Source organism: Trachypithecus francoisi, unplaced genomic scaffold, assembly GCF_009764315.1.
Source record: "Trachypithecus francoisi isolate TF-2019V2 unplaced genomic scaffold, Tfra_2.0 Lachesis_group20, whole genome shotgun sequence".
NCBI lineage: Eukaryota > Metazoa > Chordata > Mammalia > Primates > Cercopithecidae > Trachypithecus > Trachypithecus francoisi.
The window spans coordinates 14,320,459-14,341,310 of NW_022681466.1; the positions used below are offsets into that span (position 1 = coordinate 14,320,459).

The 20,852-nt window shown below is 49.9% G+C and overlaps 1 protein-coding gene across 2 annotated transcripts in view; it reads left to right on the forward strand.

The window, feature by feature from the left end:
- TBCD (tubulin folding cofactor D) overlaps nucleotides 1–20,852 on the forward strand; it is a 186,260-nt gene that overhangs the window by 57,057 nt on the left and 108,351 nt on the right. For both annotated transcript variants that reach the window (XM_033181724.1, XM_033181725.1), the window contains exons 12-13: nucleotides 957–1,031; nucleotides 5,345–5,439. In XM_033181724.1, the coding sequence (XP_033037615.1) occupies nucleotides 957–1,031; nucleotides 5,345–5,439 (170 nt within the window). The remainder of the gene's footprint in view (nucleotides 1–956; nucleotides 1,032–5,344; nucleotides 5,440–20,852) is intronic.

Here is a 20,852-nt window from a genome sequence, read left to right on the forward strand (position 1 = left end):
CCGGTGGCCCTGTGGGCTTGGGCTGTGCAGGGACAGCGATACACATGAAGAAAGTGCTGAGGTGTCGGAGGTCCCTTCTGTGGAGGGAATGAGGCAGGTGCAGGGACTGGCAGGTGCTGAGGTGTCAGGGAGGCCCCTGCTGTGGAGGAGACAAGGCAGATGCAGGGGCCAGCAGGTGCTGGGGGATGAGGCAGGTAGAGGGGCCAGCAGATGCTGGGGGTCGGGGAGGCTGGTTTTTGCCCTTGCTCTCCCATGCATCTGTGCTGGGTCAGTCCATACCATGAGCTCTAGGAGGAGCTCCACAGGGCTGCAGGGGCTCACATAGGCCTTTGTGTTGCTATTCACAGGGGATGGCTTCTCAGCCCAGAGCCTTGTCTGGTTGAATGTGGTGGGCCCACACAGTGAGAGGCTGGGCAGGCCTTCCCTTCCCAGGGTCCTTCCTGGAGGCCTCTGGCCAGGACCTTCACCACGGGGCCATCTCCAGGGACTTGGACCCTGTGAGCCAGCCCCAGGCGGCCTCCATGTGGGGCCGTGAGCCCATCTCACCTGGCCTGAGGGGAATCTGCGCTGTCAGCATTTGGGGCGGCACAGAGGAAGCCCTGCTCCAGTAGGGAGGGTCAAGGTGAAGCCCTCAGCGTTTGCCTGCTGCCTCGCTGCCCTCAGCCGTCACTGGTGACCTGCGGTGTCTGCGTCACGGTGGTACATGGTGACCTGCCCCGTGCTCCGTGTGCTCACTTGTCCCCTTTGAATCTGGCTGGCCTCGACATGTGCAGGCTGCTTTACCCTTCAGCATATTTTACCACGGGGGCTCTGAGCAGGGTGTGGGCTTGCCTGGAGTTGGCCCCTTCTCTCCTGGTCTCTGGAGGAAAGGGTGTTTGTTCAGGCCATTCACACATGTCACGCATGCCCTTGGCGACAGGCTGGTGCCCCGACGGATGGCTGTGTTTCTCTTTCAGCATCGGTAGGATGGCTGGCAGGCTTCCCAAAGCCCTGGCGGATGACGTGGTCGGGTCTGTGCTGGACTGCTTCAGGTATGTGAGAAGAGCCGGGGAGGTGGGTGGGCCTGACCCTGAGTTGAGAAACCCTGGCTTTCCTTATACCCCTTCATGCTTTATTTTCATTGAGCTGTTTGTCAGAACTCCAGAAGCTCTTTTTTCCCCCTTTTGAAGTTAAACTTGAGAACTCTTGTTATTTCTGGTATGTTGCTTTTGTCAACTCCATTCTATTTAAAAACCTTAAGGGAAAGAGAGTCAGTTTAGACATATACCCATGTAGATGTTTGTTCTGAAAGGAAAAGCTCTGTTGAGTGAGTTGGGGCTGCTCCGAGAGCCAGCCTCTGTGGGAGGTTTGGGTCTGCCCCTCACCTGCCCGTTAGCCACGTGTATCACTCAGACCTTACGGTGAGGCTGGTGTGACCAAGGCCTGAGTTCAAAGTTGGATTTCATTTTTTTTTTTTTTTTTTTGAGGCGGAGTCTTGCTCTGTAGCAGGGACTGGAGTGCAGTGGCCAGATCTCAGCTCACTGCAAGCTCCGCCTCCCAGGTTTACGCCATTCTCCTGCCTCAGCCTCCTGAGTAGCTGGGACGACAGGCGCCCGCCACCTCGCCCGGCTAGTTTTTGTATTTTTAGTAGAGACGGGGTTTCACCGTGTTAGCCAGGATGGTCTCGATCTCCTGACCTCGTGATCCGCCCGTCTCGGCCTCCCAAAGTGCTGGGATTACAAGCTTGAGCCACCGCGCCCGGCCGGATTTCATTTTAATGAAATGTGAGGTTTTGGGAGGCCAAAGTGGGAGGACTGCTTCAGCCTATGAATTCGAGACCAGCCTGGGCAACAAAGGGAAACCCCATCTCTACAAAGAGTTAAAAAATTAGTTGAATGTGGTCCCAGCTACTTGGGAGGCTGAGGTGGGAGGATCACTTGAAGCCAGGAGTTCGAGGATTCAGGGAGTCATGATGATGCCACTGCTCCAGACTGGGCAACAGAGTGAGACCCGGTCTCAGAACAAAACTGAATTTAGACAGCCACGTGTGCTGTGCTACATTTGTCTTGTCAGCCTTCAGGGAGTTGAGCCTTGGGGCCATATGGCTTGTGGGTGGTAGAGGTGTGAGCTGGAATGTGCAGGTGGCAGGGCCTGGGGTTTCAACCTGGGGCCTGCAGACCAGCCCTGGTGTGGTCACACGTATGAGGCATCGATCTCTGACCTCCCCAGGGATTCTTCCTTTTGCTTGTGTAAATGTCTCTCCCAGTTTCGGAAGCAGAGGACTGAGAACAGGCGTCCAGTTTGCTTAGGACTCCATTTTTGCTTGTGTAAATATGTCCCTCCCAGTTTCAGAAGCGGAGGGCGGAGGACAGGCGTCCAGCTTGCTCAGGACCACAGGTGTGCTGTTGCTCTGCATTAGCCCGGACACCGTGGAGAAAGCTGTGCTGTCAGCACTTTGGAGGCTCTAGTTCGCACTGCCTGTGAGTCACCAGGGACAGCTCCGGCAGCTGTCCACAAAGTCTTGTTTTCCTTCTGGAGCAGATTTCTTGTGCACTTAGCTTCCAGCCTGCTCAGTGACAATTTCAGGAGCACAGGAAACAATGTGTCAGATATGGGTCATGTTTTTCGGAGCAGTGAGCAGAAGCAGGGTGCCTTGGAGAGGAGTGTGTCTGTGTCTGTGCCAACCCCATTGGGTTCTCCCATGAGCAAACCTACTGAACCTGTGCCCAGGCCCAGCTGTGGGTCCTGCTGACTTGCCCGAGCGTCTTCTGAGACACTTGGTGTGGAGCGTTTGGAAGCCATGGCACCATGCTGTGCCCCTGCCCCCTGCCCCCACCCCGTGTCAGCAGGAGCCTCACCACATGGGTTCCTTCCTGCTCCAGCTTTACAGTTTCACTGAGGTTTTAGACTGGGTGATATGTTAGTTCAGAATTGAAACTGAAGGGAAGAAGACAGCCTTCCCAGACCCCGGAGCCCTCCCACCTCTGCAGTGACCTCTGGCACCCGTTCCTCATCCCTCATCCCTCTGGGAACTGATGCAGGTGTGATGGGTACAGAGGTTTTCTTGGTTTGTTTCTGAGATGGAGTCTTGCTCTGTCACCAGCCTGGAGTGCAGTGGTGGGGTCTCGGCTCACTGTGATCTCCGTCTCCTGGGTTCAAGCCATTCCTCTGCCGCAGCCTCCTGGGCAGCTGGGACTACAGGCGCTGCCACCACGCCCGGCCAATTTTTTGTATTTTAGTAGAGATGGGGTTTCACCATGTTGGCCAGTCTGGTCTCGATCTCCTGACCTTGTGATCCGCCCTCCTCGGCCTCCAGAAGTGCTGGGATTACAGGCATGAGCAACCGCGCCTGGCTGTTTTGTTTTTAGAGATGGGGTCTTGCTCTGTTGCTCGGGCACCATGGTAGCTCACTGCGGCCTCTACCCCCTGAGTTCAAGTGATCCTCCTGCCTCAGCCTCTGCATAGCTAGGACTACAGGTGTGTGCCACCATACCCGGCTAATTATTTTATTTTATTTTTCTAGAGATGGAGTCTTGCTATGTTGCCCAGACTAGTCTTGAACTCCTGACCTCAAGCAATCCTCTTGCCTCGGTCTCCCAAAGTACTGGGACTATAGACCTGAGCCCTGTGCCTGGCTCAAATGATTTCTTTCATTTTACACAGATAGTGGCTTGCTTGTCACACTTCTCCACCAAATGCATCTTTGAGGCCAGTGTACGTTAGTGCCGTTCCCCTTGTGCTTGTCACACTTTTCCACCAAACGCATCTTTGAGGCCATTGTACGTTAGTGCTGTTCCCCTTGCACTTGGTAATCTGAGACCCATGTACCTGCGACTCTCTCTGTTCCTCTCCCACTCATAGCTTCCACCACTTTCTGTTGTCTTCCCTCCCGAGACCCCCCTGTGCGCCCAGGAGTGCCTTCAGCTTGGATCTGGGGCAGGAACTCGCCCCCAGCTGCTTGGCTTCTTGCCCCTGGTGTCCATGGCCAGGGCCCCCTCTCCGGTTCGGTGGTGCTGCGGTGGGGCTGGGCCTCTCAGGCGAGCCTCATGCATGGACGGCACCCCCGTCCCCCGCCGCCCTCACCACCATGCCGCAGTGAACACGTCTGATTTGGAAGTAGACATTGGCCTGACAGGCATTTGTTTTGGTATTTTTAAGTCACGGTAACCTTGGTATTTTGTCAAGTTTATTCGGATGTCACTAAATCTTTGTGAAAGATGTGAAGCATCTTTCTCCAGTGAAAACCCTGAAGGATACAAGTGCTGATGTGAAAATACGCACGGGCTTATGGAGCCTATGGGCAGACAGTAAAACACCTGGAACTTGGAAAAAGTGTAGTTGTGGTTGAGGCAGTCAGTGACAGTGAGCTCTGAGGAGCAGCTGGTGTCTGTCTCAGCCCCTCCTCTCCTCCGGGCCGGGCACGCCATAGGCGAGGCAGCCGCCGGGTGGACAGGCACTCTCCGATTTTCCTAAGTGTTCTTGTCCCTGTTGATTGCCAGCTAGTCATACAACTTAGTGGGTTTTCCTAAACATTTCTTTGCTGTCAAATCAATTTAATTAGAATCAGTGAAAGCCTCAGCAAAGCTTTTGAACCACCCCAGGGAAATTAGTAAATATAAAATATTATGATTTGATCAATGGGCATTGCAGTTGTTCATTAAAAGTTCATATTTCAAGTACTGTGAAAAATCTCGAAATGCCAATTCATTATTCTAGCTTTTAATTTTGAACTTGACTGAACAGTGGGGTGTCTTCCTGCTGCCTTTTCTACTGGCATCTTCCTGTGCTAGGATTCCTGTTTTAATACTTTTAATACTTTTAATACTTTTCTGAAGTATCTTGTTTCTTCTATGGGAGCATGGGTGTTGCCCGTACTTGGAGTGATACCGTTGTGGTGGGGAAACCTCACCTGGGATGGCACGGACGGGATGGTCTCTTTGTTTGGGGACTGACCAAGACTTGTCCTCACTCTCGGGAGATCTGAAGAGGCCCTGGAGTGGGCACGGCTGTTGTCTTTGTACTCAGTCACAGTGTGTTATTTCTTCACCCATCTGATTATTTTTTTATTTTGAGATGGAGTCTCGCCCTGTCACCCAGGCTGGAGTGCAGCGGTGCGATCTCAGCTCACTGCAACCTCCGCCTCCCCGATTCAAGTGATTCTCCTGCCTCAGCCTTCCAGGTTGCTGGGATTGTAGACGTGAGCTGCTGTGCCCAGCCTTGATATTTTAAAAACTTATGAATAGGTTTTAGTGTGCCTTACAGGTACAGGTTATGGACTTGCCAAGCTGTGCTCCTTGCCATGCTGTGGGATTTGAACCAAAAACTGACACGTGAGCTGTGGTCTCAGGATCTTTGTTGCTCTCAGTTTCCAGGAGACCGACAAGGCATGGCACGGGGGATGTCTGGCTTTGGCAGAGCTGGGCAGGAGAGGCCTGTTGCTGCCGTCTCGACTCGTGGATGGTGAGTAGCTGAAGCACAGTCAGTTGTGTCAACAAGGCTGTCCATCCGTGGCAGTCTGCGGCCCTTCGTCTGATCCCATCTCCGCGGTATGGCCCTGCCGCAGGCACACACAGAAGAGCTTGAGACAAGAGCTGTCCACCTTTTTCTCACATAGGCCTTCGTAATTTCCTAATTGCCTCTTTTTTCTGCTGTGAAATTTTAATGCCACAGATTACGCTGTGTACCTGGTTTTGGAGGGCCACGAATCCTTGTAATGTCTGATTTTCTTACTCCCCACAACCAGTTTTCATTCTTGAGGGACGTTGTTGCCCCTTAAGGACACATGCGGTGGCACCTGCTTCAGTTCTAGAACCAGGTACCCCTGGCAGCATCCTAGGCCACCTGAAGTGACGTGGTGCTCCCTGGAGATGAGGCTCATGCCAGCTTGAAACCAGGGTGGGGGCCGGGCGCGGTGGCTCAAGCCTGTAATCCCAGCACTTTGGGAGGCCGAGACGGGTGGATCACGAGGTCAGGAGATCGAGACCATCCTGGCTAATATGGTGAAACCCCGTCTCTACTTAAAAATACAAAAAAAAAAACTAGCCGGGCGACGAGGCGGGCGCCTGTAGTCCCAGCTACTTGGGAGGCTGAGGCAGGAGAATGGCGTAAACCCGGGAGGCGGAACTTGCAGTGAGCTAAGATCCGGCCACTGCGCTCCAGCCTGGGTGGCAGAGCGAGACTCCGTCTCAAAAAAAAAAAAAAAAAAAAAAAGAAACCAGGGTGGGAACTGGGGTGGAGGGCAGGGGAGCTCTGCAGTGGCCAGCAGTGGGGTGGGGACAGAGGGCACAGCATGGCAGATGCAGAGGCACAGCGGGGGCAGAGGGCGCAGCGTGGCAGACGCAGGGGCACGGCGGGGGCAGAGGGCGTAGCGTGGCAGCTGCAGAGGCACGGCGGGGACAGGGCGCAGCGTGGCAGATGCAGGGGCACTGCCGCAGACCAGCTGTTGCGCAGCAGCCACACGCAGCCCCGTCTGTGTTTGGTGGGGACAGTCCCTGGGTGTGGCTGGCAGTGCCCTCTGCGGGCAGGAAGGAAAGGATGTCTGTACAGGATAGAGTGGGGGCCCATCCTGAGAGGGCCTCACCACAGACACTTCGTTCTGTCCAAAATAAAGACGCCTGAGATGTGGTGGCCCCGCGTCTTCCTGGTGCGGAGCTGTGGTGGCGTCTGAAGCGACTGCTTTGCACTTGGCGTTGTGATGTGTGGGGAGAGCTTGTAGAGCCGGCAGTTCTTTTTTTAATGTTTCTGCTTATTTTTTTTCAGACTTCTTTAATTTTTAGACCACTTTATTGAGTTTAATTTACATACCATGAAATGCACTCGCTGAAGTGCACAATGAAGTGGTTTTGTGTGTTTACAGAGTTGTGCGGCTATCGCCGTAATTTAATTCCTGAACATTTTCATTGCCTCCGAAGGAAACCCTGTGTTTAAGAACTCACTGCACTCTCCCCAGCACCCTCGCCCCGGCAGCCACATCTCCAGTGTCTCTGGGAATTTGTCTTTTATAGACATTTCGTAAAAGTGGAACCTATAACGTGTGATCTTTGGTGTGTGAATTCTTCCACCGAGCTCCTCTGTGTGGTAGCCTGTGGAGTGCCTCCTTCCTTCCTGTGGCAGAGCCTCGTCCTGCTGTGTCAGTGCCTCATCCTGCTGTGGCAGAGCCTCGTCCTGCTGTGTCAGTGCCTCGTCCTGCTGTGGCAGTGCCTCGTCCTGCTGTGTCAGTGCCTCCTTCCTGCTGTGGCAGAGCCTCGTCCTGCTGTGTCAGTGCACCACACACCACGCTTATCCATCTGGTTCGTCAGCTGACGGGGCTCTGGGTGGTTTCCACCTTTCACTGTTAGGATAATGCTGCCGTGAACATTGTGTACACGTTTTTGAGTGGATGTTCAGTATAGACCTAGAAGTAGAAATGCTGGGTCATACGGTGACTCCATGTTTAACTTTGTGAAAAACTGCCACACTTTTTCCAAAATGATTGCACCATTTCACATTCCTGCCTCCAGTGTATGAGGGTTCTGTTTCTCTGATCCTCACCAACACTTGTTTTTATCCTTTTTTTTTTGGACCGGGTTTCACTTTGCTGCCCAGGCTGGAGTGCCATGATGCAATCTCTGCTCACTGTAATCTCCGCCTCCCAGGACCAGGCGATCCTCCCACCTCAGCCTCCTGAGTAGCTAGGACCACTGGTGCGCACCACCATGCCAGATTGTTTTTAGTTTTGTTAGATACAGGACTTCACCACATTGCCCAGGCTGGTCTTGAACTCCTCAGCTCAAGCTGTCTGCCTGCCTTGGCCTCCCTGAGTATTGGGAATACAGGCATGAGCCACCGCACTTGCCCCCTGCTTCTTTAAAAAAAAAAAAAAAGCCATCCTAGTGAGTGTGGGGTGCCACCTTGTGCTTTTCATTTGCTTTTCCCTAACGACTGATAACACTGAGCATTTTCTGTGTTTGTCCATTTGTATGTCTTCTTTGGAGAAATGTCTGTTCAAGTTCTTTACTCATTTAAAAAATTATTTTTTAAATTGTTGTTGTAAGAAAGAGTTGTTTATGTATTCTGGGTATACGTCTCATATTGGATATATGATTTGTAAATGTTTTATTGCATTCCCTGGCTGCCTTTTCACTTCCTATTGACTGATGGACACGGTCTCGCTCCATTGCCCAGGCTAGAGTGCAGCGGCCCCACCACAGCTCGCTGCCACCGTGATCTCCTGGGCTCAAGCCATGTTCCCACCTTAGCTTCCCGAGTAGTTGGGACTACAGGGGCTCACCACTACGCCTGGCTAATTTTTTTTCTTTTTTTGACACAGGATCTCATTCCCATCGCTCAGGCTGGAGTGCAGTGGCGTGATCTCGGCTCACTGCAGCCTCCACCTCTCAGGCTCAAGCGATCCGCCTACCTCAGCCCCCCAAGTAGCTGGGGCTACAGGTGCGAGCCACCATGCCCAGCTAATTTTTGTATTTTTTGTAGAGGTGGGGTTTTCCCATGTTGTCCAGGCTGGTCTCGAACTCCTGAGCTCAAGTGATCCCCCTGCCTCAGCCTCCCAAAGTGCTGGGATTACAGGCATGAGCCACTGCACCTGGCCTTCATGCCTGGCTAATTAAAACAATTTTTTGTAGAGATGGGGGGTCTCACTATGTAGCCGAGGCTGGTCTTGAACTTCTGGCCTCGAGTGATCCTCCTGCCTCAGCCTCCCAAAGTGCTGGGATTATAGGCTGTACCTGGTGTGTTTTCAGTGTCTTTGATGGTGATATTTGACCCAGGTTTTAAGTTTTAATTAAGTCCAACTTATCAGTCTTTTCTTTCTTGTGTTTCTGGTGTCAGAGCTAAGAAATCATTGCCTGCCCCAGAACCGTGAAGTTGTACTCTTGTGCTTTTATTTAATGTTTTGTTCCACCGAAGTAAGTGACGCGTAATGTTTATTTGTGACACCAGATGTGTGTGAGGGTGTGTGTATGAATGTGTGGCCGGGATGGAATGAAGTCCCTGCCTGTGGGGAGCCAGCTGCAGGTTCACTCGAAGGAGACAAGACCCGACTGGCTTGTGTGTGTGCTCTGTTGTGTCTTATGGCAACACCCACCGACCCCAGGCAGCTGGAGAGAGAGGATGTGGGTATTGGCGTCATAAACAAAAAGGGTAAAGCTATTGTTCAGAAACTGATACATGATGTGGAATACACTGGCCCAAGACCTTCGCGTGGTTGGCTGGCCCCTCCTGCCTGGCGGTGCCCTCCATGTGAGCTGAACCCTCTTTGCACCCCCCATTCTGTACCTGGTGGGATGTGGAGAAGCTGTGTTGTCTCTGGGCAGGGTGAGAGTTCTTTCAGGCAGGGGTGAAGAGATCCCGTCTTGGGGCTAACTCAGGAGGTGACAGGGCTAACATTTGTTGAGTGTTTGCAGCGTACTTTTTATGTTTTTGTTTTAGACCTCACACTATTCCTCCGAGAGCTGTGTTGTTTGTATAAAGCTATAGTTGGGAGCCCGGTGTGGTGGCGGTGCCTATAGTCCTAGCCTCTTGGGAAGCCAAGGCAGGAGGATCACTTGAGCCTAGGAATTTGAGACCAGCCTGGAAAACATAGTGAGACCCTATCTCTAAACAAACAAACAAACCACGCAGGTGTGGGAGCCAGGAAGCCTTTCTGTAGTCACAGCTCATGCTCAGTCCTTTGGCCTCCTCCATGTCACATGACTGAGCTGTCCCTGCACCTCCTTGTCTCCTTGGAGAGTTACTGTGGTTCTGTCAGTTTAGTTTCAAAAGTGAAAACAGGCTGGGCACGGCGGCTCACTCCTGTAATCCCGGCATTTTGGGAGGCCGAGGTGGGAGGATCACCTGAGGCCAGAAGTTTGAGACCAGCCTGGCCAACATGGCAAAACCCGTCTCTACTAAAAATACAAGGATGTGGTGTCACATGCCTGTAGTCACAGGTACGTGGGAGGCTGAGGCAGAAGAATCGCTTGAACGTGGGAGGCGGAGGTTGTAGTGAACTGAGATCGCACCGCTACACTCCAGCCTGGGCAACAGAGCAAGATCCTGTCTCAGAAAAAAAAAAAAAAAGCGAAAACAAATACTTGGCAAATAAATGTTCTAGAAAGACAATACAGATGAGCATGTTTGAGACTAAAGCTTTTGTTTGTCTTAGAGGAAATGCAGAGCTTCATTGGTGCGTGCTAAAGGAGGAAGAAGTAAAACTAGGGAAGTCAGGTGGGCCAGCAGCGATGCCATGTTTACCTTGAAGGCACCCTGGGTCTTTTTGCCCTTAGTCCTCTGAATAGGGGGACTCTGCCCGTTGGACTCAGGAAAGAAGCACCGCGTTTTCTTTGGGTTACTTTTTAGGGAATCCTGCTGATTCTTCTCCACACATACAGTACGTACACACACACACACACACACACACACACACACACACACAGTCAGGAAACCCCACCCCCGATATTTAACGTGGGTTCTTTTCTATTTCCCTAAGCGTCTCGGCTGGTCTGAGAAATAAAGGGAAAGAGTACAAAAGAGAGAAATTTTAAAGCTGGGTGTCCGGGGGAGACGTCACATATTGGCAAGATCCTTGATACTCCCCGAGCCATAAAACCAGCAAGTTCTTATTAGTGATTTTCAGAAGGGAAGGGATTGCAGGAATAGGGTGTGGGTCACAGAGATCACATACTTCGCAAGGTAATAAAATATCACAAAGCAAGTGGAGGCAGGGCGAGATCACGGGACCACAGGACGGGGTGGGGGGGGAAATTAAGATTGCTAATGAAGCTTTGGGCATGCATTGTCATTGATAACATCTTATCAGGAGGCAGGGTTTGAGAGCAGACAACCAGTCTGACCAAAATTAGGTGGGAATTTCTTCGTCCTAGTAAGCCTGGGAGCGCTGCAGGAGACTGGGGCTTATTTCATCCCTTTGGCTTCGACCGTAAAAGACAGCTGCCTCGGCCGGGCGCGGTGGCTCAAGCCTGTAATCCCAGCACTTTGGGAGGCTGAGACGGGCGGATCACGAGGTCAGGAGATCAAGACCATCCTGGCTAACACGGTGAAACCCCGTCTCTACTAAAAAATACAAAAAACTAACCGGGCGAGGTGGCGGGCGCCTGTAGTCCCAGCTACTCGGGAGGCTGAGTCAGGAGAATGGCGTAAACCCGGGAGGCGGAGCTTGCAGTGAGCTGAGATCCAGCCACTGCACTCCAGCCTGGGCCACAGAGCGAGACTCCGTCTCAAAAAAAAAAAAAAGAGACAGCTGCCTCCAAGGGGTCTGTTCATAGACCTACCCTCAGGGCGCATTCTCTTTCTCGGGATGTTCCTTGCTGAGAAAAAGAATTCAGCGATATTTCTATTTGCTTTTGAAAGGAGAAATATGGCTCTGTTCCATCAGGCTCACCGGCAGTCAGAGTCCAAGGCCATCTCCCTTGTTCCCTGAACATTGATGTTATCCTGGTCTTTCTTTAAGGTGCCCAGATTTCATATTGTTCAAACACACATGCTCTACAAACAATTTGTGCAGTTAACACAGTCATCCCAGGGTCCTGAGGCGACATACATCCTCCTCAGCTTACGAAGATGACAGGATCAAGAGATTAAAGAGAAGCATAGAAAATCACAAGGGTATTGATTGGGGAAGTGATAAGTGTCCATGAAAGCTTCACAATTTATGTTCGGAGATTGCAGTAAAGACAGGTGTGCTGGGCGCGGTGGCTCAAGCCTGTAATCCCAGCACTTTGGGAGGCCGAGACAGGCGGATCACGAGGACAGGAGATCGAGACCATCCTGGCTAACACGGTGAAACCCCGTCTCTACTAAAAACTACAAAAAACTAGGCGGGCGAGGTGGCGGCGCCTGTAGTCCCAGCTACCCGGAAGGCTGAGGCAGGAGAATGGCGTGAACCCGGGAGGCGGAGCTTGCAGTGAGCTGAGATCCGGCCACAGCACTCTAGCCTGGGTGACAGCGCGAGACTCCGTCTCAAAAAAAAAAAAAAAGACAGGCGTAAGAAATTATAAAAGTATTAATTTGGAGAACTAATAAATGTCCATGAAATCTTCACAATTTCTTCTTCTGCCATGGCTTCAGCTGGTCCCTCTGTTCGGGGTCCCTGACTTCCTGCAACACACACACACACACTCACTCTCCAGCTGTTGTCCTGTAAGCCTATTTCTAGGTCTCCGACTCTGTGCACACCACCATGCCCAGCTAATTTTTTAAAGAAATTCAAAAGCAGCCTGGGCAACAAAGTGAGATCCTGTTTCTACACAACTTGTTTTTAAAAAGTAGTTGGGTGCAGTCCCAGCTACTCAGGAGGTTGAGGTGGGAGAACTGTTTGAGCCCAGGAGGTTGAGGCTGCAGTGAGCCATGATTGCACTGCTACACTCAAGCGATACTCCTGCCTTGGTCTGTGGACAGTGGGCCATGTTTTTTCTCTTGCGTCATCACCTCTGAGGACTATTGTTAAAGGGCTACTTGGTCTTTATTTTAGGTGATTCAAATTCCAGGACTTTCTTGAGTGGTCCTGGCGTAGGTCTTTTCACCTTTTTTTGTGGCTCCTCTTTAAACCCCTCTATTGTTGTAGCAGGAGGAAGTGGGCACTCCTCACCATGAGTAAGCTCATGTAATGTTTGTGAGCCCTTACGGTTTCCCTTGTTGGATGCAAGAAGAACAGGTGAGGGGATGTATTTGGTTTAACTTTACTTTTTTTTTTTTTGTTCTGTTCTGTTGCCCAGGCTAGAGTGCAGTGGTGCCATCTTGGCTCACTGCAAGCTCTGTCTGCCCGATTCAAGCGATTCTCATGCCTTAGTCTTCTGAGTAACTGGGATTATAGGCGCCCACCACCATGCCCGGATAATTTTTAAATTTTTAGTAGAGACTGGATTTCACCATGTTGGCCAGGCTGGTCTCGAACTCCTGACCTCAAGGGATCTGCCTGCCTCGGCCTCCCAAAGTGCTGGGATTACAGGCGTGAGCCACCATGCCCAGCCAACTGTACTATATTGATAAAGTTTATACATGTGTTCCTAATCATGCGTTTTGTGCTTTTCATCAGTATTTTGCTTTTTGAAAAATGTCAAGTGTTCTGATCTCTCTGGACGTTTTGTATGAAACCTATTTTCCTTGCTATCCTTACTGATGAGAATTGTGCATATTGATTTGGGTAATAATAACTAGCATTTGGTGTTTTTCTGAGCTGATTGGATGTGTAGATTCATGTCTTTCATCAAACTTGGGAAGTTTTCAGTCATTGTTTCTTGGGGTATTTTTGCTGCCCCTTCCCTCTCCCTATGGGACTCTTGTTACATTAACACACATGTTGGCACGCTTGATGGTGCCCTAGGAGTCTCTTAGGATCCGCACTCATTTCAGCTCTTGAGTCCTCAGTTCCAGAATTTCTCTTTAGTTTCTCTTTTAATAATTTCTTTTTGAGACAGAGTCTTGCTCTGTCACCCAGGCTGGAGTGTAGTGGTAGGATCACATCTTACTGCAGCCTCAACCTCCCTGGCCCAAGCAGTTCTCCCACCTCAGCCTCCTGAGCAGCTGAGACTACAGGCCTGCTGCGCTGCAAAAAAAAAAAAAAAAAAAAAAAAAAATTGTAGAAGCAGGATCTCACTTTATTGTCCAGGCTGCTTTCAAATTCTTGGACTCAAGTGATCTTCCTGCCTTGGCCTCCCAAAGTGCTGGGATTATAGAAGTGAACTGCTGTGCCCAGCCTTTTTTTATAATTTCTCTCTTTATCAACATTCCATGTTAGTTTAAATGCTGTTCTCTTGGTGTCCTTTAGTTCTTGGTCCACAGTTCTCTTGAGATCTGTGAGCGTATTTAAAGCCGTTGATTTAAAGTCTTTGTCTAAGACTCAGCACAGTGGCTCCACTTGCTTCCCAGCACTTAACCTTTGCTTTAAGGCCTAAACAGGAAGAAATCTTTGCATATGTGTTTCCCAAATAACAGATTTGAGGGCTGTGTTAGTGACGTAGGTCTGTTTATTCACACTGTGGGTAAAGCAGGTCTCTGTTAAATTAGCATCTACAAAGCTTTTCTCATGCTTTCCCTCAAATTTAGGAAGCTCCCTATGCAGTCCTCAGGCTGGGGTCCTTCACTGCCCTCTCTCAAGGAGGCCTACCCCTTCCACCAGAAGGTGCAGTCTGTCGCCCCATTTCCTATAAAGTGTCATTGTCTGGTGTCCCACAGCCATAGAGAAGCCCATTCTAACCTTCCTGTAACTTTCTGAAGAATGGAGAGCATGTTTGTTTTACTGCCAGGAGGCTCAAGGTCCCTGTGAACCTGCACCAGGTAGTAAGCCCTGCATGTCGGAAATACAGGCTGCCTAACTCCTATCAAAACAAAAAATGTTTTGAAAAATTTTTTAAATAAATTTTTATAAATTTTGAAAAATATATAAAGTTGCATTAGCGCACACGCTCTCGGCGTTCATCAAAGACGTACAAACAGCATCTTGTGACGATGTTGCTGCATCTGCATTGGGGTCTTGTTAAAAGCACCATTCAGTAGATTAATTACCACCTGTGGACTATGTTTTCCGGCTTTTCCTAAAGAAACCGTCGTGTTTTTCTCTCTGGATGACGAAAACTCTGCACGTCCTTCCTACGACAAATGCGATTGGTGCCGCGTGCTCTTCGCAGTGGAGGTGAGGACGTGAGGACACAGCATTTCTGTGACAGTGAAGGGGACAGAGTTTGGAGGGAGATTCAGACGTTAAGGAAACAAGGGGGCGATTTCAGAGAACGGATAAAGTCGTTAAGAAATAGACAAGGGCGGTGAGATCCTCAGTGATTGGGCCAACCAGTGACTTGAATAGGACTTGGAGAAGACCTCCTGGGGCGACATTTATGCTGAGAGCTTCTACCGTGAAAGAGCAAAGCAGGGTGGACTCCTGACCGCAGCATCTCAGAAAGAGGAACAAAGGCTCGCACGAGCTGGGGCGGCCGAAAGAGCAGAAGAGTGGGCACAGAAAAGCGCCTGGGGCTCGATCCTAGAGGGGCTTCGGAAGACAGTGAGGGGTTTGGAAGTTATTCGACATAAAATCAGATACTGGGGAATACACGGGAGCGCAGTGGAAAGGAACAGCGAGACTGTTTGGCAGCCGCCACAGTGTTTCCCGTGGTTCGGATTGAGACCAGAGCTGTGAAGAAGGAGAAAAGGAAATACTTAATGCTGTATTTAGGATTCTGAACTCAACGAATTTGCTGTTCTATTCAGTGAGAGTGAGTGAGATGGTAAGAAGGTCAGTGAGTGACATGTTGGAGCCTTCCACATAGAAATGGTCTATGAAGTTATGGGCTGGGTGAATTCACACAGGAGGGGGTGATATGAGGAAGGGGAGGGGGTGGAAAAGCTCAAACCAGGTTCCCGCGCTCACTGGCATGGGGAGGTGGAGAAAAGGGGAGAAGCAGCCGCCATGGAAGGAAGCAAACCAGCAGAGGCTCCTTCAGAGGGATATTTTCTAGGAGAGGAGTCCGATTCTGAGAGGGGGAGGGGTGGAGGACCCGTCGAGCCTCCTCACAGCCTCTGGAGTACAGAGGTGGACGGTGAGTTCCAGGAGAACAGCCCCAGCTGAGGTCTAGGGACAGGGCGCTCCCTCCCTGGTGCAGCCATGGGGGCTCCGTGCCGAGACTGGCTCAGGCTCCTGTGGGGACCCTGCTGTCTGTCCAGCCCTGGCTGCGGCCTGGCCTGACCCTGCTCCCCCGCCGCAGGCCTGTGTACCTCAGTTCCCAGGTGATCCGGGGGGCTTGGCAGAGGTCAGCTCCGAGCTGGTCCTGACACAGCCCCAGTGTCCAGTTCCCCACCTGTTTTTGTTGGCTTGTTTAATCTTGGTAGGCTTTTAAGCTTTCAGGTTTTCAGGAAAATGAAAAGCGTGAGACATCTTTGACTTTGTACATGGACCGATTGTTCATTTTTTTGTGTTAATGTGTTTTTTCCTTGCGTGAATGTGTGTGTGTTGTGTTGCGCTCCGCCCTGCTCTCCCTCCCTCCCTGTAGAACGTGGCATTTTGGCTGAGCGTTAACACTGATGGGGCAGACGGCAGTGGCCCCTGTTAAGACCGTTTAGAAAGGGCATTGTCGGCGTCTTGTCTTACAGGGATCCTTTATTTTTTTTCAGCTTTATTGATATGTAGTTCACCTACCATATAATTCACCCCTTTAACATATATAATTCCATAGTTTTTAGAATATTCTGTTATTACTTAGAAAATTGTAAAATATATGTAACAAATTTGCTCTTTTAATTGTTAAGCATATTAATCCAGTGGCATTAATTACACTCTCACTTTTGTACAACCATCACCATCGTCTGGTTCCAAAACTTCTCATCACCCCAGATTAAGAAGTAGTTAGCCCCTGATTCTCCTTCCCTTCAACCCTTTGTAATTCTAGTCTACTTTCTGCTTGAAAAAGGACTTTGCCTGTGTTAGAGACCTTGCACAAGTGGAATTGTACAGTATTTGGCCTTTCATGTATGGCTTATTTTATTTAGCATCATGTTTTCAAGGATAATCTGAATAATATGAATAATGATCTATTGTATGGACATACCATATATTTATTTATTTTATTTTTACTTTTATTTTTTTTGAGACAGAGTATTGCTCAGTCTCCCAGGCTGGAGTGCAGCGGCGCGATCTTGGCTCACGGCAAGCTCTGCCTCCCGGGTACATGCCATTCTCCTGCCTCAGCCTCCCGAGTAGCTGGGACTACAGGCACCCGCCACCATGCCTGGCTAATTTTTTTTGTATTTTTAGTAGAGATGGAGTTTCACCGTGTTAGCCAGGATGGTCTTGATCTCCTGACCTCGTGATCTGCCTGTCTTGGCCTCCCAAAGTGCTGGGATTACAGGCGTGAGCCACCGCGCCCGGCCCATATATTTATTTTTTAAAGATGGGATCTCACTGTATTGTCCAGAATGAAGTGCAGTGGCTGTTCACAGGTCCAATCATAATGCACTACAGCTTCCAACTTCTGGGCTTGAGTAACCCTCCCACCTCAGCCTCCCGAGTAGCTGTGATTGCAGGTGTGCACCACCGCACCTGGCCATATTTTCTCCATCCATTCATTTGTCAGTGGAGACTTGGGTTTTTCCCACCTTTTGGGTATTGTGAATAATGCTGCTATGGACATGGGTACAAGTACCTGTTTGAGACCCCCTTTTTAAATTCCTTTGGGTATATACCCAAAAGTGGGATTAGTGGGTCATGTGGTAGTTCTGTGTTCAACTTTTTGAGAGCTTATCACTTTTTGTATGTAAAAATTACGAGTGTTTAGCTCTTAAGTCGGGTGATGCATAAATGCAGAAATGTGGTGTAGTTAAAAAATGTTTTTTTTTTTTTCTATAAAGCTCTAGGAGTCGATTTTGTTTTTAAAGAGAAGACACAAAGGGCTTGTCCTGGTTGCAGTGGGTGAGCTATTGCAGATGGCCTTTGGAGGAATTGTGTTGGAGCGCAGAGTTTTCACAGTGCAGCTCGCCAAGCATCAGGCACATGTAGTCTGTGCCACAACCGTTGTGCCTGGGCGGAATCCCTCACGCTGCCCAGTTGCAGGAGGGCGCTCAGCTGCCCCTGCTTCTCCCTGTTTGTCATTTAAGATGATTCCTGGTGCTTTTGGTGAGCGATCAAACGGTGTTCTCAGAATCTTTGGGCCTTTGACACGGAGGGCTGTGTTCTTGAGGGTGTGACGTGAGAGCTCCTTGTCTGCAGGGTGTGAGGCTTTGGGTCCTGAGTGTGGACCGCGGCATGTGATGTCTTGTCACTGCTCCCTGCATGGCTGTTTAGTTTCTGGAAAGCTGGAGGTGTAATATTTTTGTTCTTTGCCAAAACATGCTGGTGTATATAAACAGAAGTGCCCAGGTGTGCGAGTCAGCACTGTGCCTGTGTTTATGGTTCTGCATCTGACCGTGTGCCTTTTGGGCTAGAGTAGTGGTTGTCTGAGGTGGGTGCCCGACAGGGCTGGGGGCCTGCTGGTGCCCTTGCTGCTGCTTTAGGGACAGCTTGAAGCAGTGGCCTCAGATACCCCTTGGAATTGTGACAAGCTCTGTATTCCTCTTACAGGTTTTATAGAACTCTAACCAGTTGCAAATAACTATTTGCCATCCTGAGTATTGTCATTTTAAAATAAAACGATTGCATCACTCCTCTAAATAAATCCGGGAAATCTAGGTAGAATAATCTACCATTCTTCATTAAAAATTTCACAGGGCTGAGCGCCGTGTCTCATACCTGTACTGCTAGCACTTTGGGAGGCTGAGGTGGGAGGATCACTTGAGCCTAGGGAGGTTGAGGCTGCAGTGAGCTGCGATCGCACCACTGTACTCCAGCCTGGGCCACAGAGTGAGACCCTTTCTAAAAAACAGTTTCATAGGCAAGTTTTTCTCTCACAGAAATTTTATTCTTCCTTTTTCTTCTTAAGCCCGTATTTCCATTTACTTTTTTCCCAGAGCATTTTACCCTAATGTAATGTATTTCAGTGCCTAAGAATCTTTATTGATCTGTCATTTATTTCCAACAAAAGAAAATAACATGAACGTAAACTTTAACTTTTACGTTTTGTGTGGCCATAAGATGCTAGTTATTTAGAAGTTTTTCTAGGTTGGGTTTTAACAAATTATTAGTACAAACCAACATAAAATAGCATTTTGTTGAAATTTAGCTCTTAAAAAGATAGCTGTTTAGTTTGAGTTATCTTTTGATGAGTCAAGCTTTTTTTGTTTTTATTTTTTATTTTTATTTTTTGAGATGGTTCTTGCTCTGTCACCCAGGCTGGAGTGAAGTGGTACGATCTTGGCTCACTGCAGCCTTGACCTCCTGGGCTCAAGCAATGCTCCTGCCTCAGCCTCTCAAGTTGCTGGGACTACAGGCAAACACCACATTGCTCAGCTAATTGTTGTGTTTTTTGTAGGGATGGGACCTCCCTATGTTGCCCAGACAGGTCTTGAACTCCTTGAACTCCTGACCTCAAGCAGTCCTCTCACCTCGGCCTCCCACAGTGCTGGGATTACGGGTGTGAGCCACCGTGCCTGGCCGTGAGCCATGCTTTTAAGCAGAATAAGGCAAGGTTCTGCAATAGTACTGTTTTTACTTTTTTTTTGAGAAAGGGTCTCATTCTGTCACTCAGGCTGGAGTGCAGTAGTGTGATCATGGCTCACTACAGCCTCTGCCTCCCAGGCTCAGGCCATCCTCCCACCTCAGCCTCCCGAGTTGCTGGGAACACAGGCATGTGCCACCACAACTGGCCAATTATTTTTAGTAAAGACGTTGCCCAGGCTGGTCTCAAACTCCTGACCTCAAGCAATCCATCCGCTTTGGCCTCTCAATGTTCTGGGATTACAGGTGTGCGCCACCACACCCAGCCCCTATTTTTCCTTTCAGTTTTAAGTGCTAAGAAGTCTTATTCATGTAAGTAGCTAGGAATGGCAGAAATTTTGCTTTAGCAATGCTGGTGTTTCAACTTTTTCCAAGCTCACGCCTGACCTCTGTGCTCCATCACCAAGCAGCTTCAGTAGGGTGGCCTCAGTCCTGGGAAGTGATGCGTTGACAGCCGCCTGCATTGGGCAGCATTTCCCAGGCACTGGAGCCGTTCCTATCGTAGCACCCACTGCATGGTTTCCAGTGTGTTGGGTGAGAGGCTGCCTTTCTTGAAAAGTGAGAGAAAGGGCTGTTGTGAGAGGGGACATGGGGATGGAGATAACCCTTTCAAAACCAGAGCCTTAGGGGCTGAGGCTCCGGAAGCGCACACTCCTAAAGGACTCTGAAGCCTGAGGACCCTGTGGATGGCCTTTGAATAACCCCAGGTGTGCTTGGCACATACCTGTACTTGACCACAGATTTAAACCCATGTGCACACATGCACGCTCACACATTTATGCACAGATGCAGAAGTGCATACACGTGTACACCTACACTGACACATGCACGTTGACATGCGCACACCCAGTTGAATGCGCATACTCACTCCTACAGATATGCACACGTGCACACCCACACAATCGAATGTGCATACACTCACAGATACATGCACACACCCACACAATCGAATGCACACACACACCTGCAGATATGCACATGTGGACACCCACACGATTGCGCCCCCCACAGATACGCACATGTGCACACCCACACAGTTGAATGTACACACTCCCACAGGCACACGCGCACACCCACAGAATCGAATGCACACATCCCCCCAGATATGAGCACGTGGACACCCACAGGATTGAATGTGCATACACTCACAGATATGCACACCTGCACACCCACACAAATGCACACACACCCGCAGATATGTACACGTGGACATGTACACGATTGAATGTGCATACACTCACAGATATGCACATGCGCACACCCACACAATTGAATGCACACACCCCCACAGATATGTACACGTGCACACCCACGTAATCGAATGTGCACACCACACCCGCAGATATGTACACATGCACACCCACAGAATCTAGTGTGCACACCCCCACATGTATGCACATGCACACGTGATCGAATGTTCATGCAACCACAGAGATGCACACGCACACATCTAATCAGATGCACCCCCTCCACACAGATATGCACATGTGCACGCCCACAGGATCGAATGTGCACACATCCACAGATGGCATGCGTACACACCCACACAAATGTGCACACCCCCCTACATATGCACACATGCACACTAACACAAATGTGTACACACCCGCAGGTATGTACACATGCACACCTGCACAATCGAGTGTGCACACCCCCATGGATATGCACATGTGCACACCCACACAATCACGTGTGTACACACCCCTGCAGATATGCACACACGCACACACACAGGATCGAATGAGCACACACCCACAGATAGCGCACGTGCACACCCACACAACTGAATGCATACCCCCCACAG